The 25,599-nt window shown below is 37.7% G+C and overlaps 1 protein-coding gene across 13 annotated transcripts in view; it reads left to right on the forward strand.

Annotated features, from left to right (window-relative positions):
- Positions 1–25,599, forward strand: part of WDPCP (WD repeat containing planar cell polarity effector) — a 476,454-nt gene that overhangs the window by 390,766 nt on the left and 60,089 nt on the right. For 12 of the 13 annotated variants that reach the window (XR_004678560.1, XM_035001441.1, XM_035001442.1 and 9 more), the window contains one exon: positions 16,814–16,893. Coding sequence is in view for 12 of the 13 variants with exons in the window: in XM_035001441.1 (XP_034857332.1) it covers positions 16,814–16,893 (80 nt within the window). In the remaining variant the exon portion in view is untranslated. Of the gene's footprint in view, positions 1–7,032; positions 8,002–16,813; positions 16,894–25,599 lie in introns of those variants that run through there. The other variant, XM_035001451.1, reaches the window with a different exon arrangement.

A 25,599-nucleotide genomic window follows, 5' to 3' on the forward strand; every position in this document is an offset into this window, starting at 1 on the left:
AGAAAGAAATTTCCTAGGTAAATACAAATTGCCAAAAGTAACCACCATTAGATTTAGAAATCGGAAGCAGACCAATTTCCATGAAAGAAATACACAAAATTCTTAAGGAAGTACCCTATGAAAAAGGCCCAGATGTTTTGATTAGAGAATTCTACCTCCAACCCTTGTTCAAAGAACAGATATTTTAATTGCTCTACAAACTGTTCCAATACATTAAAATTAAAAACTTCCTATAGTACAAAAAAAAGATGACTACAAATGAATATCACTCATGAATATCAATGTAAAAATATTAAGTATTACCAAACAAAATTCAACCCCTCAATCTATCCTGACATTACAAGGTTGGTTCAATATTACCAAATCCATTGAGATGCACTGAGATCATACAGCATACTAATAGATCTATGGTTAATAAAAATCATATGATTATTTCTAGAGATGCTGAAAAAGCCTTTGACAAAACACAACCCCCTCCCTGATAAAAATACTCAAGAAAACAGAAATTGAGGGATATATTATAACGTAAGAATATATGTATATATACATATATATGTATATATATATAACTTAGTCCTAATGCTGGTATCTTATTTAATGGGGAATCACTAAGGGCATTTCTGCTAAGATCAGAAACAAGGCAAGAATACCCACTATCTCTGCTACTATTCAGCACTGTACTAGAGTTATTAGCTATTACAATTAGATCAATCAACCAGATCAAAGGGGCAAACTATGTCCCACTGACCAAATCCAAACCTGCTGACTATTCTCATAAATAAAGTTTTATTAGAATAAAACCATACCCATTCATTTATTTATCATCTATAGTAGTTGAGACTGTATGGTCCTCAAAGCCTAAAAATTTATTATCTGGTACTTTGCAGAAAAATTTTGCCAATCCTTGAACTAGAGAATAAAAACTGGTAAGGAAATAAAAGTATCTTCATTTGCAATGATATGACAATATAACAGAAGAGCCCTAGGGAATCAATGATAAAACATAATCAAATATTTCAAAAATAGTAAGGTAGAAAGAAGTAAAATTAATGTACAAGAACCAATAGCCTTCATATACACAAATGAGTTAGAGGATATAATGGTAGAGGAAAACTCCATTTATGTTATCAACAAAGATTAAATACTGAGGAATAAACTGAACAACAAATATACAAAATTCACATGATGGAAATTTTAAAACACTCTGACATACATAAAAAGGGCCTTGAGCAAATGAGAAGATACCCCTTTTCTTGAATAGGATGACTCAACATCATAAAGATGTCAGTTCTCTCTAAATTAATGTATTATATTAAATTATTAAATTAACTAAATTTAGAGGCACCTGGGTGGCTCAGTCATTAAGTGTCTGCCTTCCTCTTGGGTTGTGATCCTGGGGTCCTGGGATTGAGTCCCGCATTGGGCTCCCTGCTTGGTGGGAAGCCTGCTTCTCCCTCTCCCTCTCCCACTCCCCCTGCTCGTGTTCCCTCTCTCTCTGTGTCTCTGTCAAATAAATAAAATCTTTAAAAAAATAATAAATAATAAATTAAATTTAATGTAATCCCAATAAAAAGACCAACATACTTTTTTATTGAGTTAGACAAAGTGATATTAAGGTTAACATAAAAAAAGAAAAACAAAACAAAGAAGAAACTATGAGAGAGGAGCTAGTCCACCAGATACTAAAATACCCTAACTATAAAGCTTTGTAACACTGTCACACTTGTAATTTTATTTTTATGTGATTATTAGATTACTATCTGCTTCCTCATTAACCTATAAACTCCATGAAGGCATAAACCATCATGATTCTTAGATACTATCATTTCTTGAAGCCCTAGCACAATGCCTGGTGCATAGTTAGCACACTGCAAGGCCTACTGCACTCTTCAAGTTCTCAAGTGTGGGGGTTGGGGGGACGAAGAGGAAAGATACAGATAAGAAACAAGCAAAAATACATAACTAAGGTCATTCAATTAATGGTAAGTACTAGGAAAAAATAAAGAATTGGTGATTAGAGTAAAGGCACTATTTGAGTTAAGGGCTGAATGACAAGGAGTGATCTGTGTGAAAATGTGGTATACTGCCAATAGATTCTAGGGAGGGGTAACAGCACATGCAAAGGCCCTAGGGTAGAAATAAGTTTGGGAGGTTTAAGTAACAGAGAGCCAATACAGCTAAACTATAAACGGGGCATGGAAGATAATAAATTATTAGGGCCTGTAGGCCATGTCAGTGTGTATGATCTTTGTTTTAATTGCAGTGAGAAGACAATAAAGGATATTAGAGTGTGTGGTGTGCAGAATAATGGCCTCCCAAAGATGTCCACATCCTAATCCCAAGAAATGGCAAAGGGGAATTAAGGTAGCAGGTGGAATTAAGTCTGCTAATCATCTGACTTTAAAACAGGGAGTCTATGCTGGATTATCTGGATGGGCCTAATGTCATCCTTAAATGTGAAAGAGGTCCTTAAATGTGGTAGAGAGAGGCAGAAGAATCAGTGTCCAGTAACTCATGACGAGATGGACTCCACCTACCACTGCTAGCTTTGGAGGAAAGGAGCCATGAGCCAAGGAATGCAGAGTGGCCTCTAGAAGCTCAAAAAGGCAAGAAAGTAGATTATTGTCTAGAACTTCCAGAAAGGAATGCACCCTGCTTAAGTCACTAAATTTGTGGCTATTGGTTATGGCAGCAAGGAGGAATTAATACATAAGTGTTAGGATGTGTTCTGCATCTTTAACAGATCATTTTGAATGACTGGGCTGACTTGATAGGGAAAGCTGCTTTGATATCAGTGGAAATTTGAAGTGAGGTCTGTTTTCACACTTCACCATCTGAATGCTAGGGCTCAGGGCTCAATGTGAATACCAGAACTGCATTGGGGAAGTTTAGCTACCCCAAGATACTTAAAAGTTTTTGTCTAGAGGAGTTCAGTAATGTCTCAGGCTCTAAAAGAGAGAGAAGCAGAGTGAATGGAATGGCAGCATGGGCCCACTCACCAGGGGTTAAGGGTGTATCTACTTTTGCTCACTGTTGTATCCACAGCATCCAACCCAGTACCAGCCACAGAGTGAGCATTCAACAAATATCCCATCCATGAATGAATGAATGAACCATAAAATATCAACCTACTTTATAAAATGTCCTCTTAATTTTAAATCCTTCCCTCCCATCCATTATTTACATTCTTCATATGCTTATATGACTGAATAAAATTTTAATTTCTGGGTAGCCTATGGTGAAATAAACTGAATTAACTTGAACTAAATATAATTCAGAAGCCAACTGAAAACTGGTTTTGAATAGACTGTACTGTGCTTGAGTTTATGAATGAAGTTACTTGAATATAAACTGTATGAGGGTAGAGGTTTGTCTTTTTTTTTTTTTTTTCACTGCTGGATCCTCCAGGATGTAGAAAAGTGCCTGGCATGTAACAGATGCTTAATAAATATTTACTGAATAAGCAAAATAATTATTTTTGTAATACAAGAATATATAGGCTATAAGAATATAAAGCTGATAATAAGTGTGTTAAATACACACTTTAGATACCCCAAAATAATCAGGCACTTACATAGTAATAGTAGTTACTACATCTAGGGTATAAGTGAGTGTTTTTAAAAATCACCATTATGTGAATTGACTGAGATTTTATACTTTATATGTCATGACCACTATTATTCAAATAGTTGGTTTTCATATTTTTGATGTGGCTAAGACAGACATTATTCAAATGGTTAGTTTTTCTCCTATTTTTGACATGGCAGTTTAAAAAAGTTAAACAACTCGAAGAGAAAGCAGTTTAGAAAGAAAAAGGGCAGAGTGAGAGGGGCAATGATAAATAAATTAAATGATCCTAGGACTAAATATTCACCTTTAGATTTGGTACTGCTCTAAACTAGTTATTATATTTAAAATAATTCCATTTCTCTGGTTGCTTCAATTTTCCCATTTCCCATTTGACCCCTTCAAGGTCTAAGATTCTTTACTGTAGAGCAATCAAACCTTGTATTTGTAACAAATGTATCTACTTTTATATTTACTATCATAAATTAATTGTAATATTAGTTTCCTGCTATTTACTATATCTGAATTCATGCCTAAGAAACTCCAAATTAAATACCATCCTGCTAAAAGTTACTACATTTTGGCTTGGTTTTATTTGATTTGTATCTAAGCAAATTTCCTTTAATTTAGAACAAACAAACAAACAAAAACCCCCATCTATCCATAATCCTTATGTGTACCTATAAACAATATAATTGATGAAAATTTTCAGTGTTTACAAAACAAAGAAAATTGTCAACAGAATGCCTGGCGGTAGACTTACCAGAAAAAAAAAAAATTTACAGCCTATAATTCATGAAGATTGGCTCAAAACAAACTGTCCCTGCCAACAGAAAATCTGACAATTATTCTGTTGTCTAATTTGGCTCAGCTTAAGTTGACCTTGTTTATTCATCTCAGTCTTTTAATTCTTGTTAACTTGGCATAAGAAGAGAACATATGGCATATGTCTAGGAAGTCCATTTCTGCATCTTAAACTGAAATAAATGTAGAATATACTGAGCATTTCCAATGTGCGGCTATTAAGGTAACTTAATGTATATTACACAGGACTGATTAAGTTCAAATTATCCCCAAGATAGTTTTTGGTTTTATAGGCCGCAAACATAAAACAAGTACAGACACCTTTTTCTAAGCCCCAGCATATGACTAAAACTGGCCAATTTTAAACATTTTTCCAAAGAAGACCGTCAGTCTTAAGCTCTTTTAAAACATAAAGATTAAAGGGTATTGGCATTTTGACAACCAAAAGATATTTACAGGTTTTCACTGAATCTCTAGCTATGTTTAAGAAAGCTCATCAAGATAATGTGAGGAAGATATATAATGACAGCTGGAGAACAAAAAAAGAATATTTCCATTTTCTCTCCAGCCTAATCTGGTCTCCAATGAATTTTCTTATTTTCATTTTCTGACCCACTAAAGCTTATTGTGAAAGAGAAGTTTCATTTTGTTTTGGCTTTAATGTGTCTCAAGAAAAGCTAAGAGGGAATGAGGTGCTTTACAGATTCATGGCTCTATTATAGAATCGTAGTTCTCCAGTACTAGAACTAGAAAAGCAAATACCTTGAAAATCCAAAGCTCCAAAATTTATGTATTTTAAGGGTGTTTTGGTTTGGAATGTAGTCTTTTTATTAACTAAGCGAAATGAAAAACATAAAAGTATAATTTCATGTACAAAGCCTTATCAGTATTATATATTTTGAAACCCTTAACCTTTATTAGTGGACTTCACTGGACTTCCTACATAGTATGTTTCTTCCACAAAGCTCAGAGCATTCCAACTTCATAACTCTGCATTCAAAATACAACATTTCAGCTATGGGGGGGCCCTTATTACCTAGTATTCATTATCTGAAACCCTATAGTTATATGAGTTTATATAGAGCAACAACAGTCTTCATAATGTAAAATATTTAAGAATGAGCTAACTACTTATAACCTCAGTCCCCACTCAAATATCCCTCCACATTTAATTCCACCTATTAAGTGCTAGGTTGTCAGTGCTTTCACAGACTGTCAGCTATGCAAACACCTAACATAGTAATAAAAGACATTAATAAACAACTAAAAATCTTGCACAAAAGAATATTTCATGAGCTCAATGAAAGGGATGTTGGAGAAATGTTCAGATCTCATGCAAAAACCACTGATAAATGAGGAAATGACACTTAGATTAAGTGAAAAAGAAATTCCATAAGGATAATGAAATTAAAAGAATTCCAAAAGAAAATGAGTTTATTATCAAAGTATTAATAGAAGCCACAGAAAGATGAAGTCCTTAAGTATTTCTTGAAAAAGTGGCCCTCTTTATGATGATGTGTGTTGTGAAAGTCAAATGTAAAGTTAAAGATGCCATATAACGCTTCTAGACAATCTAGTCAGAAAAGCTAGGACCACTCCCCACCCACCTAATTGCTTTACTCTTTGTTCCTCCTAAGAATTTGTGCAGAGTTGAAATTATAACCTACCTTTTATTAATATAAGCTTTTCTATATGTTTTTACCTTTTATCTTTTAGTTAACTGTATTGTTTTTAGTTAATTATATTGTATTAATTGTATTGTTACTATTATGGTGATTTTAACATTTTTTATTTAAAGATTTATTTATTTACTTGAGAGAGAGAGAGACAAAGCTTGGCAGGGAGGGGTAGAGGGAGAGGGAGGGGGGAAGCAGACTCCTGGCGGAGTGCAGAGCCCCTCTTGGGGCTTGATCTCACAGCCCTGAGATCACGACTTGAGCCAAAACCAACAATCCCATGCTTAACCAACTGTGCCACCCAGCTGCCCCTATGGTGATTTTCAATTCCAGTTTAAAGGGACTCACTTTGGGGCGCCTCAGTGGCTCAGTCAGTTAAGCATCTGGTTCTTAGTTTTGGCTCAGGTCATGGTCTTGGGATCCTGGGATGGACCCCATATTGGGCTCCCCGCTCAGTGGGGAATCTGCTGGTTTCCCTCTCCCTCTGCCCCTCCCTCGACTGACTTGCTCTAAGAAAGGAAAAGGAAGGAAAGGAAGGAAAGGAAGGAAAGGAAGGAAAGGAAGGAAGGAAGGAAGGAAGGAAAGACTCATTTTAAGGAGCCTTTATTTATACATTTATTGTTTCCTGAAAGTAGTTATCCTTGGATATGGACCTCAAGCAGCTATATTAAAATATTTAAATGTATGATTTCAAAATAGTGAAATGTATGCCATTGAGGACAAAGCAGAAATATCTATGTGCCTTTACTGTTCTTCACTATTTCTTTGGGTCTATTTTTTTCTCTCGCTGCCATATTTGTTGAATCTAGGTTCACATACCTTTCCTCTGACAACAAAGAGAAATGAAAAAAGTTGGGAAACTGAAGCTTTCAAGGAGAGAATTACAAAAGCAGAAAATAACCTAAGATGATGCCATTTATATATACAGAAAAAATTGTAACAAAAGATGCTTTGATTTTGCTATTTCATGTACAACTGAAAACAGGTGGACAGAGGTCCTGAACCGCATTCTGAAGATATGGCAGATCTCCAGGAAAATCCTCTAAATGGGGCCTGAAACACCCTGACACCACCATGTAATACCTTTTCCTTATAGACCAAGCTATTTGTCTCTTACCTATAATTCTAGATACACCAAGCTTTGCACATCCCTTCCCAGAGACAAACTGCATGTCTGGAATAAGGGAGAAGAATATATATCATCTGTAAATCCCCTATAATTAGAAATTATAATTATTTTGCTTTTCTTATATATGTTCCTATAAACAAATCTAGGGAAATTGTTGCTTTGTGTTCCAAATCACAAAAAATAACAAAGGATACTGTGTGTTCTTTATTACATCACAACATGAAGTATACAATATCTTTTAGTGATGCTAAAATTAATAACTGGAATTCTCCATTACTGATGGTCCCTGACTTAGGATGGTTCAACTTGGGATTTTTTTGACTTTATCATGGTGCAAAAGTGATACACATTCAGTAGAAACCATACTTCAAATTTTGAGTTTTGATCTTTTCCTGGGCTAGCAATATGTGGTACAGTACTCCCTTGTGATGCTGGGCAGTGGCAGCCAACCACAGCGCCCAATCCGCCACATGATTAGGAGGGTAATCAACCAACACATTTACCACCATTCCATACCCATACACCATTCTGTTTTTCACTTTCAGTACAGTATTCAATAAATTACATGAGATATTCAATACTTTATTAGAAAATAGGCTTTGTGTTAGATCACTTGACCCAACTATAGGCTAATATAAGTGTTCAGAACATATTTAAGGTAGGTTAGGCTAAGCTATGATGTTTGGTAGATTAGGGTATGAAATGCATCATCCACTTTCAGTATTTGAAACTTACAATGGGTTCATCAGGATGTAACCCCATCAAAAGTCAAGGAAGATCTATAGAAAGTTCCCCATCAACCATTAATTCCCTGTTGAGAGAATTTTCAAGGCTGGTCTCCATTTGTTTTTTTTTTTTTTAAAGATTTATTTATTTTATTATTTTTTTAAATTTTATTATGTTATGTTAGTCACCATACAATACATCATTAGTTTTTGATGTGGTGATCCACGATCCATTGTTTTCATATAATACCCAGTGCTCCATGCAGTACATGCCCTCCTTTAATACCCATCACCGGGCTAACCAATCCCCCCACCTCCCCTCTAAAACCCTGTTTGTTTCTCAGAGTCCATAGTCTCTCATGGTTCATCTCTCCCTCCGATTTTCCTCCCTTCATTTTTCCCTTCCTTCTCCTAGTGTCCTCCATGCTATTCCTTATGTTCCACAAATAAGTGAAACCATATGATAATTGACTTTCTCTGCTTGACTTACTTCACTTAGCATAATCTCCTCCAGTTCAACATAGTACTAGAAGTCCTAGCAACAGCAATCAGACAACAAAAAGAAATAAAAGGTATTCAAGTTGGCAAAGACGAAGTCAAACTCTCTCTTTTCGCAAACGACATGATACTTTATGTGGAAAACCCAAAAGACTCCACCCCCAAAATTACTAGAACTCATACAGCAATTCAGTAATGTGGCAGGACACAAAATCAATGCACAGAAATCAGTTGCTTTCTTATACACTAACAATGCAACTGTAGAAAGAGAAATTAGAGAAACGATTCTATTTATTTATTTTTGAGAGAGCATGCACATGCACACACTAATGGGGAGGGGCAGAGGGAGAGGGAAAGGAAGAGAAACAGACTCCCTGCTGAGCACAGAGCCCAACTTGGGGCTTGACCTCATGACCTTAGATCATGACCTGAGCCAAAATCAAGCGTCAGACACTTACCTGATGCATGAGCCACCTAGGTACCCCTCCATTTGTTTTTATTTTAACGTGGTCAGTATTCTTTTTGATGGTCAGGTTTTATAAATCCAATTAAGCTTTCCAGAAAGTAATTTTGGCAGTTGAATCAAAAAGCTTTTAATATCTTTAAAATTTCACTTTTGTAATATATACATAGAAATGTCCATCACATTGTTATCATAAAAGTGAATAATCTTAAATGTGTATTTGGGAAATTGAGTAAATTATAGTATATCCAAATATTAGATTACTATGTAAGCCATTAAAAATCATGATTATCAGATTCTAGTTCCAGATGGAATGAGCACACTATTTATTCCTTTCTCTCCTACTGAATGCAGCTAAAATCCTACAAAGAATGTACAGAGTAGCTATTTGAAGACTCTAGAAAGTAAAGAGTGGCAGACAGAGTGAGGAAGAAGACCAGAATCTGAAGTACCTCACTCTATGGTGAATTTACCAATACTTTTTTTCCTTCATTTTGCCACCACTTGGGCCTGGAGGCAGTTATAGCCAAGGAGGAATGTGGCAGCATGGGGTGACTAAAGCCACTGCTTCCTGGAGTAGAAGGTACCAAAGGAGATTATAGACAGGAAGGACCTCTAGAAAGTGACCCCATTAAATTATTTATAAACTCCAGGTTCACACCCCAAGCCCATGCATGTGTGGATCTAATCTTAACCAGCAATATAAAAGACTTTGAGAGCTAAAGTAACAGATAAAACATCACCCAAGTCACAGATTGACAAATGGATGGTGCACATATGGACAGATCTAAATAGTATTGCAAAGATTTTGAAAACTTAACTGATATTGGAACCACAGCTCACAGAGATGCCCTGAAATTTGAAACCTAAACCTAACAAGATCAGTTGCCTGCTACGACAAAAATATCAACATTTATCATGGGATTTTAACAAAGAAGTCATACAATATTCAAAATGTCCAGGATCCAAAATTACTTGACACATAAAGAACCAGGAAAAACTCCACTCACCTGGAAACAAACAAACAAACAAAAAAACAGTTAAACGACAACACTGAGATGACAGATGTTGGAATTATCTGACAAAACTTTAAGCAGCTTTACAAAAATTCTCCAACAAACATAAAAACTGTTTAAACAAATGAAAAATAAAGTCTCAAAAACAAATAGAAAGCAGAAAAAAACAAATAATGAACTCAATAATAAACGCCAAATTTTTTTAAAGCTCACTGATGGCTTCAATAATAGAATTGAGATGAAAAAGGAAAGAGTCAGTGAACTGGAAGACAAATCAGTAGAAAATATCCAATGAACAAGAGAAAAAATATGTATTAAAAAAAAATTAGGAGAGAGCCTCAGGGACCTCTGAGACAATGCCAAAATCTAATATTCATAACATCAGTGTCCTAGAAAGAAAATAAAAAGAGTGCCATGCTGAAAAAAAATAGGGAAAGAAATAATGGCTGAAAACTTCTCAAATATAGGTGAAGAAAAATTGAGAGAACATGTTTCCAACGGACCAGCTCTAAAAGAATTACTAAAGGAAGTTACTCACACAGAGGGAAATTATACCAGAGGAAAAAAACAGAACATCAGGAATGAAGAAAAAGAAAGAGAAATGGTAGATACCTGGATAAATATAACTGTTCTCTTCTTGAGTTCATTAAAGTGTTTGAAGGTTGAATGCAAAGATATATAACACTGGTGAGATTATTTCAATAATATAGCATTCTACAGTAATATACAAGAAAACTACAAAAGTGCAGAAGGTAAACAGTAAAGGAACATACATGTAGAACGGATTCTATGTTCCATTTGAAGTGGTAAAATAATAATTTTAAGTAGACTGAGAAAAGTTAAGCATGCATATTGTATCCCTAGAACAGCCATTTAAGACTACACAAAGATAAATAATAAAAAACACAATAAATTAAAATAGAATAATGGGGCGCCTGGGTGGCTCAGTCGTTAAGTGTCTGCCTTCGGCTCAGGTCATGATCCCAGGGTCCTGGGATCGAGCCCCACATCGGGCTCCCTGCTCTGCAGGAAGCCTGCTTCTCCCTCTCTCACTCCCCCTGCTTGTGTTCCCTCTCTCACTGTGTCTCTCTGTCAAATAAATAAAATCTTAAAAAAAAAAAAATTAAAATAGAATACTAAAAAAAGTTAAAATATCCCAAAAGAAAAGAGAAAACAAAAGAAAAAGAAAAACTGTGGGAGAAGAAATGACAAAAATAGATTTAAATCCAAACATTAAATATAATCTTAACACACAGATTAATCAAAATACCTTGTCAGAATACATTTTTAAAAATCACAGTAAAGAGGGCACGTACTGAATGGAGCACTGGGTGTTATATGCAAACAATGAATCATGGAACACTACATCAAAAACTAATGATGTAATGTATGGTGATTAACACAACATAATAAAAAAATAAATTAAAAAAATCACAATCCAATGAAAATGGTATGGTTTTGGCAAAAAAAGACACACAGAATGGAAAGGAATAGAAAGCCCAGAAATAAACTCATACACATGGGTCAATTAATTCATAACAAAGGAGCCATGCATATAATGGGGAAAGGACGGTCTCTTCAATAAATGATGCTGGAAAAGCTAGAAAATCACATACAAAAGAATGAAACCAGTCCACTATCTTACACCACTTCCAAAAATTAACTCAAAATGGATTAAAGACTTAACTGTAAGACCTCAAGCCATAAACAGCTAGAAGAAAACATAGGCAGTAAGCTCCCTGACACTGGTCTTGGCAATGATTTTTTTTTGGATCTGACACCAAATACAAAGGCAACAAAAACAAAACTAAACAAGTGGGACTACAGCAAACTAAAAAGCTTCTTCAAAGCAAAAGGAAACCATCAACAAAATATAAAGGCAACCTACTGAATGGGAGAAAATACTTGTAAATCCATATATCTGATAAGGGGTTAATACCCAAAATATATAAAGAATTCATACAACTGAAAAGCAAAAAACCAAAAAATACGAAAAATGGGCACAGAGTCTAGACATTTTTCCAATGACATACAGGTGGCCAACAGGTACATGAAAAGACGCTCAACATCATTTGCCATCAGAGAAATGCAAATCAAAGGCACAATGAGATGTCACCTTATGCCTGTCAGAATGGCTAAAATTTTTTTAAAAATCTAAAAAAAATTAAAAAAAAAAACAAGAAATAACAAGGGTTTGTGAAAATGTGGAGAAAAGGGAACCCTTGTGCACTGCTGGTGGGAATGTAAACTGGTGCAGCCACTATGGAAAAGAATATGGAGGTTCCTTGAAAAATTAAAAAGAGAACTACTATATAACCTAGCAATTTCATTTCTGGGGGTATTTATTCAGAGAAAATGAAAGCACTAACTTGCTGGCCTTGTAAAATGAGTTCAGAAGGGTTCATTCCTCTTCAGTTTTCTGGAATAATTTGAGGATAGGTACTAACTCTTCTTTAAATGTTTTGTAGAGGAGGGAGCTAAGATGGTGTTGTAGCAAGAGGACCCTAGGCTTATCTTGTCCCTTGAACACAACTAGATAACTAACAAATCATTCTGAATGCCCAAGAAATCAACCTGAGTACTGATAGAACAAACTGCACAACTAGGAGAAAAGAGGCCACATTGAGAAAGGTAGGAGGTACAGAGACGTGGTTTGGGGAAGAAATGGATCACAGCTGCTGCAGAGAGGAGGGAGACCAAGTTGCAGAGAAGGAGGGGGTGGAACACATGGGAATGCACAAGGAGAACACCTCCCCAAAGCCATTGGCTGGGAAGACGAGAGGGGCTGAATTTGCTGAGGTTTTTTTTTCTTTTTTTTTTTTTAATTATGTTATGTTAATCACCATACATCATTAGTTTTTGATGAAGTGTTCCATGATTCATTGTTTGCATATAACACCCAGTGCTCCATGCAGAACGTGCTCTCTTTAATACCCATCACCAGGCCAACCCATCCTCCCACTCCCCTCCCCTCTAGAACCCTCAATTTGTTTTTCAGAGTCCATCATCTCTCACGGTTCATCTCCCCCTCCAATCCCCCCCTTCATTCTTCCCCTCCTGCTATCTTCTTCTTTTTTTTTTTTTTTTAACATATAATATATTATCTGTTTCAGAGGTACAGATCTGTACCTCCGGAGTTTTTTTTCAACCAGTGGGGGTCAAAGATTGGAGATTTAAAAGTTGGTAGGCTTGGCTGGGATAGAGCCCTGAGGGCACTACCCTACTCCTGCAGAGAAGGCAAGCAAGCAGCACTGGGGGCAGACAGGGTGATGTGAGGAATGCTTACACCCCACAGAGGAGAGATCATTTGTTCATCTTGGAGTGCATCTGTGAAAGGTGGCATTTGCAGAGATGCCTCTCTGGGGACAAAAGAGCTGGTAGGCGCCCTTTTCCGTCCCCACCCCTTGGCATAGCCACAGAACCACTTGCCGAAGGTGGCTCACCACAAACTGGCTGCCTAGCCTGCTTGCTCTAAGTCCCATGCCCCATGCTCTGGCACAACTGCCCTTCTCGGTCAAACCTGGAGACTCTCCCCCAGAAGACCAGCACAAGCCCCCACCACACCATATCCCTAAAGTTTAGAGTTTTAAAAGTCATCAGGCGTGGCTGGGATACAGCCCAAAGTGTACTGTGCTGCTCCTGGCAGGCAAGCAACCTGGACACAGACAATGTGAAAACAGTGATCTGAAAATACCTGTGACGCACAGGGGGAAGATTGTTTGCCCTTCTGGGAGTGCTTCCCTGAGAGCAGCAAGTATGCAGATCTCTCTCCAGGGACAAAGGAGCTGGCTGGCTCCACTGCCCTCCCCCCACCCCTCAGCATAAACCAGCTTCAGTAAATAGCACAGTGCCGACACTGGCTACCTAACCTCTTAGACCAAATCCTGCCGCCCTGCACTCTGCTGGTATTGCCCCACTCGGGGATATGTGGCTTAGTCCCCGTGCAGTGGGCCCCTTTCCCAAAAGACCAGCAGAAACCCCTGCACACACCAAGTCTCCCGACCAGAGTTCTCCAAGGCTTCAGTTCTAGTGGAAGTAGCATCAGGTCTCATTTAATAAGCAGACCAGAGCAAACCTGTTAAAACTTGCCACACTCTGGCTAAGGTCCAAATGCTGCCCACTGCAGGCAAGGAGAGCCTCTGCAGAACACTGGCCTGAAGGACAGAGCAGCCAAAACACAGCAGCAGAGAACACACAGCACACACCAGAGACACTTCCTGAAGCACCAGGCCCTGGACACTGTATGACCTATTCTTCATAAAGCCATTACTCTGAGGAACAGAAAACATAACAGGCTTTTCTAACACAAAGAAAACAGAGACTTAGACAAACTGCCAAGATGGAAGAATTCATCCCAAATGAAACAAGAAAAGGTCACGGCCAGAAATCTAATTGAAAGAGACATAAGTAATATGCCTGATGAAGAATTTAAAGCAACAATTATAAGGATACTCACTGAGCTGGAGAAAAATATGAAAGATGTCAAAGATGCCCTTACCACAGAGATAAAAGAATTTTAAGAAATAAAAAATGAAAAATGCAGTAACTGAAATTCAAAACAGACTGGATGTAATGAACACTAGGATGGAAGAAGCAGAGAAACAAGTAAGTGATATCGAAGATAGAATAATGGAAAATGAGGAAGTAGAGCAAAGCAGAGAAAGAAGAATTATGGATCATGAGAATAGACTTAGGGAATTCAATGACTCTATCAAACATAATAGCAATGGTATTAGGAGTCCCAAAACAAGAAGAGAGAGAAAAGGGGGCAGAAAATTTATTTGAGGAAAAAATAGCTGAACACTTCCCTAATCTGGGGTAGGAAACAGATGTCCAAGTCCAGGAAGCACAGAGAACTCCCATCAAAATCAACAGAAGCTAGGCCAACACCAAGATATATTATAGTTAAATCTGCAAAATATAGTGATAAAGAAAAATTCCTAAGAGCAGCAGGACAAAAGAAATCCCTAACTTACACGGGAAGACCCATAGGGCTGACTACAGATCTTTCCACAGAATCTTGGCAAGTCAGAAGAGAGTGGCAAGATATATTCAATGTGCTGAATGGGAAAAATATGCAGCCAAGAATACTTTACCCAGCAAGGCTCTCATTCAGAATACAAGGAGAGATAAAGGGTTTCCCAGACAAACAAAAACTAAAGGAATTCATGACCACTAAACCAGCCCTGCAAGAAATATTAAAGGGGACTCTGACTGGAAAGAAAGACCAAAAGTACAGACTAGAAAGGAACAGAGAACATCTCCAGAAACACCAACAAATCAACTAATAAAATGGCACTAAACAGATATATATCAATAAGCACTCTGAATGTAAATGGACTAAATGCTCCAACCAAAGGACACAGAGTATCAGAATGGATTTAAAAAAAAAAAAGACCCAATGGTTAGAGTCATTTTATTCATAATTGCCAAAACCTGGGAAAACAAATATCCTTCAAGAGGTGAATAAACAAACTGATACACCTATACAGTGAAATACTCCTCAGCAATAAAATGTGAACTACTGAATTTAACATCTTGGATGAATATCAAGAACACTAGAGTGACAGAACCCAGTCACAAGTTTTTACCTATGATTACAATTACATGACATTCTTGAAGTCAAAACTATAGTTATGGAGGAGTAATTAGTGGTTCCTAGGGATTACTAATAGGGGAGAGTGTGACTGTTAAGTATGAGGGTTTTTTTTTTTTTTTTTTGACACACTGAGACTATTTTGCATTCTGTATACTGGAAGCAGTAACAGAAAAGTTTGTTTTGTTTTTAAGATTTATTTATTTATTTGGGCGGGGGGGACAGAGGGAGAAAGAGAATCCTCAAGCAGACTCCCTACTGAGCACAGAGCCCAACAAGGGCTCGATCCCAGAATCCTGAGATCATGACCTGAGCTGAAATCAAGAATAGGCTGCTTAACTGACTGAGCCACCCAGGCACCCCAGCAATAACCAAATCTATACATCTGTTAAATTCCCAGAATCTACACTTTTTTTAAAAAAGATTTTTTTAAGTCATCTCTAAACCCAAAGTGAGGCTCATACTCACAAACCTGAAATCAAGAGTCTCATGCTCTTCCAACTGAGCTAGCCCTAGAATCTACATCTTTAAAAGTTCATTTTAACGTATAATAATTTAAATAAAACATTTAACAAAAAATGTATGAGAACTATAAAAAAACATTATAAGACAATATTATCTCAGCTTTGCTTTTAAAAATGCGTAAAAGAAAGTATAGGAGCTAATTATCCAGATGAGAACTCTGGATATTTGGATTATATTAATGTTTTTTTCCTGTGGTTTTCCTATAGTAACAGATTACTTTTAAAGCTAGGAAAATAAAATTTACTTAATAGGAAATTTTTACAATACATTCAAATCTTCTAAACCCCAGCAGTTTAGAGTGTCACATTTTGTTTCCATTACTTCTTTTGAAAATCATATATGTAAAACATTTTATTTGTATCTTAAATTTGAATTTAATTATTCTTCAAAAATGTCCTATAAATTATTTAATGATGGGAAAATTGAAAACAATTTTCAATGTTTTCAACATTATGGTATCTAAATGATTGAAAGGTTCCAAAGAAATTTTTTTATGACATTTTCAAAACTTCAGAAGTTTGAAAGTATTCAATACTTTAAAGTCTGTAACATATTGGGGCGCCTGGGTGGCTCAGTCATTAAGCGTCTGCCTTCGGCTCAGGTCATGATCCCAGGATTCTGGGATCGAGTTCCACATCGGGCTCCCTGCTCGGCTGGAAGCCTGCTTCTCCCTCTCCCACTCCCCCTGCTTATGTTCCCTCTCTTGCTGTGTCTCTCTCTGTCAAATAAATAAAATCTTTAAAAAAAAAAAAGTCTGTAACATATTAACCCTATAATTTTCTTTTCAATCCTTTTTCAATTAAAAAAACAACAGACAAGTACTTGACGGAAGAAATGAACTTGAAAAAGACACCTGTGCTGAATCTTTGACGCCTAAGACCTGTAATAAAGAAGGTAATGGTACCCAAATTACCCGAAGTATTTAAAGCATAACTGAATAACAGTGTTATAGCTGGGAAGAGCTTCCAGTAAATGAATAAAAATAAGAAATCCCTGGGCATTGCTAGTTGGTGTGTTATAAGACAGTTCTTGGATAATATAATATAAAATACCAAGTCAGCTGATTATAACAAAGGCTTAATTTTAATGATCATACAAATAAATTAGGGGATCTTGTTAAAATGTTGATTCTCACTGAATAGGTCTGGAGCAGAGCCCATGATTCTGAATTTCTAACAGGCTCTCAGTAATGTGTATATTGCTGGCTTGGAGATTATACTTTGAGAAGCCAGGCTTTGAAGGTCACTGAGAAAAATGGCATGATTCTTGCCTAATTTAGTAAGGAAGAAATGTACATAGTAAGTTAGACTACAAGTGGTAACCCCCCAAAAACATGAGGAGGTAAGAGAGCAATCACTTCCAGCCAAGATGTTCAGCTGAGCAGGTGGCCTTCAAAAATAAGAATTTCAACATGCAGAAGAAATCGTATGAGAAATGATAGAAAAAAGCACAAATAGCACATAGATGACTGTGTGTGGAGGAGCAAAAATAGTTAATATTTGAATGTTCTCACTATGTCCCCTTTTCACTATTCCCTAAAGGTGAATCTTAACTTCGCCTATTTACTTTCTTACCTTTCTCTCTGAAGATGGGTCATTTCTGCTTAACTAAGTCTTTGAGACTTTGAAATGCAAAATTTGGAACAAAAGAAAAAATACAGAGAAAGACAAGAGAGGCATGTGGAGCTGAGACTTTATATGAAGGGTTTGGTTTTTGGGTTTTTTTTCTGCATAGCCCAGAGAAGGAAGTGCATGAGAGCAACTTCAGCATCTGAGGGAAGTGGACGGGAGAAAAAAAGAACTTTTCAGAAGTATTGCATAGTGCCAGGCATATAGCACTTACTTTGCTGCTATTGTTTTATAAACTGAGGTCTATCAGGTGTGTCACAAAGCCAACATAATACATGGTCCCAACTCTGACCCAAAATACTATCACTTCAACTCTTTAGTTGTTCTCATCTATAAATTCAAAATTTCAATGGAACAATTCTTATAAAGGATGAGCAGTTGATTAACCAATTTAAAGCAATGCTTTGGGCATTAGTAGTTTAATGATTCCCGGTAGGGGGAAAAAATGGCATTTTCCAACTTTGTTTTCCTTTGAATTTGAAAGGAAGTGGGAAGTTAATAGTATTCAACAAGGCCAGCAGCTAATTGATGGTTACTAGCAAGATGGCAGAATAGGTCTCCAGCCCTCTTTCCCCCCAAAAAACATGAATTTGGCAACCATCCACAAACAAAAGTGCCATTGTGGGAGCTTCAAAATCCAGGTAGGTAGTTGCAACACCACAGTGGAGTTCAAGACAGAGGACTCTTTGAGAAGGCATACCCTGCCCCAAGGCCTGACTACAGACCCAGGAGCAACTCTATTACCCCATGTGCCTATTCTAGCCCCACACATCCATTGTCATGCTACCAGTCCTGCCTACCAGTGGACCTGGTAGGGATGACACCTGCCTGTGACCCTAACAACAGGCTCACTGACTGCAGATCCAACTGCAGACCTAGAAACAACCCCATAACTAACTCCCAACTGCTCAACTGTGATCCCAGAGTCAGTCTTGTCCACCCAAGGGACCAGGGAGGAGACATGCCAATCTGTGTCCCAAGTAACAGGCCTGCCAGCTATGGACTCAGAAGTAGCTTATCCACCTGGGTAACCAACACAAGCTATGCCTGCTGATGCCCCCAGTAATAAACCAGCTAACCACTGACCTGACTGTAGACTTGAAAGCAGCCCCATGATCTGACCCTGGTTCTGCTCAACTGCACTCCTGGAGGCAGGCTTGTTTCCTGGGAACCTGCTGAGTAGGTCTTCACCTACCAAAAGCACTTTGTAAAGAATGGAACAAGTTCCTGCTCCTTTAGTTGCACAGACACCAGTGCAAGGCTATAGAGTCACAAGGAATCAGGCAAACATGACACCACCAAAGGAAACTAAAAAAGTTCAGTGACCAATGCCAAAGAAATGGAAATCCATAACTGCTTAACAGAGAATTCCTAAAAACTGTCATTAAAAAGCTCAATGAGCTAAAAGAGAACACAGATAACTAAAGAAAATCAGAAAAACAATCACATGAACAAAATGAGAAGCTCAGAAAATAAAAACAAAAAAATTAAAGAAATAAAAACTATTAAATCTGGAGATGAAGAATTTAATGATCAAACTGAAAATTTCTGTAACTTCAACGGCAGAATTAAGCAGAAGAAAGAATCAACAAACTCAAAGACAACTCATTTGAAATTATAAATTCAGACCCACAAACAAGAATGAAAAAATGAAGAAAGCCCATGGGACTTAATACAACACCAAAAAGAACCAACATATTATAGGAGTTTCAGAAGGAGGAGAGAGCGAGAAAGGGGCCAAAAACTTAAATAATGGTTGAAACATCTCAAATCTACACAGGAAAAAGAACATCCAAATCTGTGAAGCCCAAAATTTCCCAAATATGTTCAACCCAGAAGGATCATCATGTGACACATTATAACTAAACTGTCAGAAGTCAAAAATAAAGAATTTTCACAGCAGCAAGAGAAAAATGACTTGTCACATGCAAGGGACTATACAAGGAATAGCACCTAAGACTATCAGTGGATTTCTCAGCTGAAACCTTGTAAGCCGAAGAAGGTGGGTAGATATATTCAAAGCACTGAAAGAAAAAAAAAATTGCCAAACCAGAATACTTTACCTGGTAAAACTGTACTTTAAGAATAAAAGAGGAGAAGTTAAGATGGCAGAGTAGTACAAGGACCCTGTATTTGCCTTGTCCCTCCAGCATGGCTAGATAAATATCAAATCATTCTGAACACCCAGGAAATCAATCTGAGAACTGAGAGAACAAACTGCACAACTAGAGGGAGAAAAGTGGTCAATCCTGGAAACTAGGAGATGCAGAGATGTGATTTGGGGGAGAAAAGAATCACAGGTGCTATGGAGGGGACAGAGCCCTAATCCAGGAGAGAGGGGAGAGAGAGAGTGACTAGAGGGTGGGGCATTACACAAGAAAAACACTTCCCCAAAACCACTGATAGGGAAAATGAGAGAGGCTGATTTTTGCAAGCTTTTAGAAACAGCAGAGCTCAGAGACTAAAGTTTTAGAAGTCTAAAACATCTCCACATAGAGCCTGGTGGGTGTAGAGGTGCTCCTGTGGAGAAGGAGGGCAGAGGCCCAGGAGCAGACAGTGGACAGTGTGCTCTGAGGATCTCTGGTGGCACTGGGAGAGACAGTTCTCCTTCTCCTTCTTGGAGTGTATTTGGGAGAGATGGCACTGCCTCTCCAGGAACAAAAGAGCCTGTTGGGCAACATTGAGCATATGAGCAGAGACACCTGCAGAGGGCAGGTAACCTGGACACTGGCTTTTTGCTGCACTTTACCATAAACTTCAAGCCCCTACACATTTGTGTGACTGCTCTTCTGGGACAAACTAGCACCAGCCACAGCTTGGCCAGACCCTCCTCCAGTAGATCAGTGTGGGTCCATACGGCACTAGGTCCCTAAAATTTGGAGTTTTGAAACCCAGCCAGCATGTCTGAGATAAAACACAGGAGCACTGAATGACTGGATGGGCAGACATCTCAGACACAGACAGGGTGAAGGCAGTGATCTGAAGGATGCCAGGGACAAATGAGGGGTAATTGTTTGCTCTTCTTTGAGAGCTTCTTGAGCAGCAGTGGGTGCACACTCCACTCTCTGGGGACCAGAGAGCCCACTGATGCCATTTCCACCCCCTCCACCCCCTCTCCTCCCCCACCCTCCCCATCAGCATGGAGGAACTTCAGTGAGCAGCAAAGCACCCCACAGTGGAGGCTTGGGCCACTCACACCAAGCCACGCCCCTCTGCGGCTCTACAGGTGCTTCTGAACTAGGGCAAGTGTGCCTGAGACTCAAAACAGTAGTGGGCCTCTCCCCCAAAAGACCAGCACAAACCCCCTGCATGCATCAAGTCTACCGACCATAGAGTGCTGAAAAGCTTCAGCTCTAGGAGAAATAGGATCTAGCCTCTTTTAACAAGCAGAACAAAACATGCCTAGTTAAAACACTAACCACTGCAGGCAAAGAGAAACTCTGCAGAGAACTGACCCAAGGGAAAAAGCAGCCAAAACACAATAGCAGAGTGCACACAGCATACATCAGAAACATTTCCTGAAGTTCCAGGCCCTGGACAGGATAGGACCTCTTCTTAATATAGTCATTACTCTCAGGAGCATGAAACATAACAGTTTTTCATAACACAGAATACAGAGACCTAGACAAAATGCCAAGATGGAGGAATTCACCCCAAAAGAAAGAATAAGAAGAGGTAATGGTCAGAGATCTAATCAAAACAGATATTAGTAATATGCCTGAACCAGAATTTAAAACAACAATCAGAAGGATACTAGCTGGGGCTTCAGAAAAGCATAGAAAACACCAGAGTCCCTTAGTGCAGAGATAGAAGACCTAAAAACTAGTCAGGCCAAAATTAAAAAAAAAAAAAAATGCTATAACCAAGATGCAAAATGAGCTGGATATAATGACCACAAGGGTAGAAGAAGTAGAGGAATGAATAAGTGATATAGAAGACAAAATTATGGAAAATAATAAAGCTGAAAAGAAGAGGGAAAGAAAAATATTGATTGTGAATACAGACTCAGGGAATTCAATGACTCTGTAAAGTGTAACAACATTCATATCATAGGAGTTCCAGAAGAGGAGAGGGGGGAAAATGGGCAGAAGGTTTATTTGAGCAAATTATAGCTGAAAACCTCCCTAATCTGCAGTAGAAGACAGACATCCAAATCCAGGAGGCACAGAGAACTCCCATCAAAATCAACAAAAGGAGGTCAACATCAAAACATATTGGAGTAAAATTTGCAAAATACAGAAATAAGGAAAGAATCCTGAAAGCAGCAAGGAAAAGAAAACCATAACCTACAAGGGAAGACAAATAAGGTTAGCAGATCTCTCCATAGAACCTGGCAGGCCGGAAGGGAGCAGCAGGATATATTCAATGTGCTGAATGGGAAAAATATGCAGCCAAGAATACTTTATCCAGCAAGACTCTCATTCAGAACAGAAGGAGAGTTAAAGAGTTTCCCAGACACACAAACCTAAAGGAGTTCATGACCACTAAACCAGCCCTACAATAAATGTTAAAGGAGACTCTTTAACTGGAAAGAAAGACCATAAACAGCAAAGCCTAGAAAAGAACAGAGAAAATCTCCAGGAACACCAACAAATCAACTAATAAAATGGCCCTAAGTACATATATATATCAATAAACATGCTGGGGAGCCTGGGTGGCTCAGTAGGTTGAGCATCTGCCTTTGGCTCAGGTCATGATCATGGGGTCCTGGGACCGAGCCCCGCGTCTGGCTCCCTCCTCAGCAGGGATCCTGCTTCTCTCTCTCCTGCTCCCCCTGCTTGTGCGTGCACTGTCTCTCTCTCCTCTTTCTCCCTGTCAAATAAATAAAATCTTTTAAAAAAATAAGCATTCTGAATGTAAGTGGACTAAATGCTCCAACCAAAAGACACAAGGTATCAGAATGGATTAAAAACAAAAAAACAAGACCCAATTATATGCTGCCTACAAGAGACTCATTTTAGACCTTAAGACACTTGCAGATTAAAAGTGAGATGATGGAAAAATATTTATCATGCTAATGGATGTCAGAAGAAAGCCAGCGTAGTGATATTTATATCAGACAAACTAGATTTTAAACCAAAGAATGAAACAAGAAATGAAGGGCACTATATCTTAATAAAGACAACTATCCAACAAGAAGATCTAACAATGGTAAATATTTATGCCCCCAACTTGGGAGCACCCCAATATTTAAAACAATTAATAACAAACATAAAGAAACTCATTAATAATAATACAATAATAGTAGGGGACTTGAACACCCCACTTACATCAATGGACAGATCATCTAAGCAGAAAATCAACAAGGAAACAATAGCTTTGAAAGGCACACTGGACCAGATGAACTTAACAGATATATTCAGAACATTTCATCCTAAAGCAGCAGAATACAAATTCTTTTCAAGTGCACATGGGGCATTATCCGGAAGAGATCACATACTAGGTCCACCAATCAGGCCTCAAAAAGTATAAAAAGATCAAGATAGTACCATGCATATTTTCCGACCACAATGCTATGAAACTAGAAAATCAACCACAAGAAAAAATTTGGAAAGACCACAAATACATGGAGGGTAAAGAACATTCTAAAAGGAATGAATGGGCTAAGCAGGAAATTAAAGAAGAAATACATAGAAGCAACTGAAAATGAAATCACAACAGTCCAAAATCTTTGGGATGCAGCACAAGTGGTCATAAAAGGGAAGCACACAGCAATACCAGCCTCCTTTAAGAAGCAAGAAAAGTCTCAAATATACAACTTAACCTTACACCTAAAGGAGCTCGTAAAGGAACAGCAAATAAAACCTAAAGCCAGAAGAAGGTAAATAATAAAGATTAGAGCAGAAATAAATGATATAAAAACAACAAAAAAAAAAGTAGAACAGATCAATGAAAGTAGGAGATGAGGGGCGCCTGGGTGGCTCAGTCAGGCATTTGCCTTCGGCTCAGGTCATGATCCTGGGGTCCTGGGATCGAGCCCCGCTTCGGGCTCCTTGCTCAGTGGGGGGCCTGCTTCTCCCTCTCCCCCTACAGCTCCCCTTGCTTGTGTTCTCTCTCTCTCTCAAATGAATGGATAAAATCTTTAAAAAAAAAAATGAAAGAAAAGAAAGTAGAAGATGGTTCTTTGCCACAATTAATAAAATTGGTAAACCCCTAACCAGACCTATCAAAAAGAAAAGAGAAAGGACCCAAATAAGTAAAATCACAAAAGAGAGCAGAGAAACAACAACCAACACCACAGAAATACAAACAATTACAAGAGAATATTATGAAAAACTATATGCCAAGGAATCGGACAACCCAGAAGAAATGGATCACTTCCTAGAATATATAAACTACCAAAACTAAAACAGGAAGAAACAGACAACCTGAAAAGACTGATAACCAGCAAAGAAATTGAATTAATAATCAAAAATTTCCCAGTAAACAAAAGTCCAAGGCCAGATGGCTTCACAGGTGAATTCCACCAAACATTTAAAGAAGAGTTAATACTATACCTATTCTTCTCAAACTATTCAAAAAAATAGAAATGGAAGGAAAACTTCCAAACTCATTCTACAAGTCCAGCATTACCTTGATTCCAAAACCAGACAAAGACTCCACTAAAAAAGAGAACTACGGGCCAATATCCCTGATGAACATAGATGCAAAAATTCTCAACAAAATACTAGAATAGAATCAAACAGTACATTAAAAGAATCATTCACCAGGATCAAGTGGGAACTTTTCTTGGGCTGCAAAGGTGGTTCAATATTTGCAAATCAATCAACGTGATACACATTAATAAAAGAATAAGAACCATATGATCATTTCAAGAAAAAGCATTTGACAAAGTACAACATTCATTCATGATAAAATCCCTCAACAAAATAGGGATAAAGGGTATATACTTCAATATCATAGAGGCCACATATGAAACACCCACAGGTAATATTATCCTCAATGAGGAAAAACTGAGAGCTTTATCTCTAAGGTCAGGAACAAGACAAGGATGTCCACTCTCCACACTGTTATTTAACACAGTATTGGAAGTCCTAGCCTCAGCAGTCAGACAACAGAAAGAAATAAAAGGTACCCAAATCAAGGAAGAAGTCAATATTTCACTTTTTGCAGATGACATGACATTCTATATAGAAAACCCAAAAACTCCACCAAAAAATTGCTAGAAATTCAGCAAAGTCACAGGATACAAAATCAACCTACAGAAATCTGTTGCTTTTCTATACACCAATAATGAAGCAGCAGAAAGAGAAATAAAGGAATTGATCCCATTTACAATTGCACCAAAAACCAGAAGATACCTGGGAATAAACCTAACCAAGGAGTTAAAAGATCTGTACTCTGAAAACTATACAACACTAATGAAAGAAATTGAAGAGGCACAGAGAAATGGAAAAACATTCCATGCTCATGGACTGGAAGAACAAATATTGTTTAAATGTCTATATCACCCAAAGCAATCTACACATTTAATGTGATCCCTATCAAAATACTACCAGCATTTTTCACAGAACTAAAACAATTCTAATATTTGTATAGAACCACAAAAGACCCCTAATAGCCAAAGCAACCTTGAAAAAGAAAATCAAAGCTGAAGGCATCACAATTCTAGACCTCCAGCTATATTACAAAGCTGTGGTCATTAAGACAATACAATACTGACACAAAAGCAGTCACGTAGATCAATACAACAGAACAAAGAACCCATAAATGGACCCACAACTATACAGTCTAATCTTCGACAAAGCAGGAAAGACTATGCAATGGAAAAAAGTCTCTTCAACAAATGGTGTTGGGAAAACTGGACAGCAATATGCAAAAGAATGAAACTGGGCCCCTTTCTTACACCATACACAAAAACAAACTCAACATGGACGAAAGACCTAAATGTGAGACAGGAAGCCATTAAAGTCCCAGAGGAGAACATAGGCAGCAACCTCTTTGACCTTGGCCATAGCAACTTCTTGTTAGA

This window comes from Mirounga leonina, unplaced genomic scaffold, assembly GCF_011800145.1.
Source record: "Mirounga leonina isolate KUSES-001 unplaced genomic scaffold, KU_Mleo_1.0 Mir_125, whole genome shotgun sequence".
NCBI lineage: Eukaryota > Metazoa > Chordata > Mammalia > Carnivora > Phocidae > Mirounga > Mirounga leonina.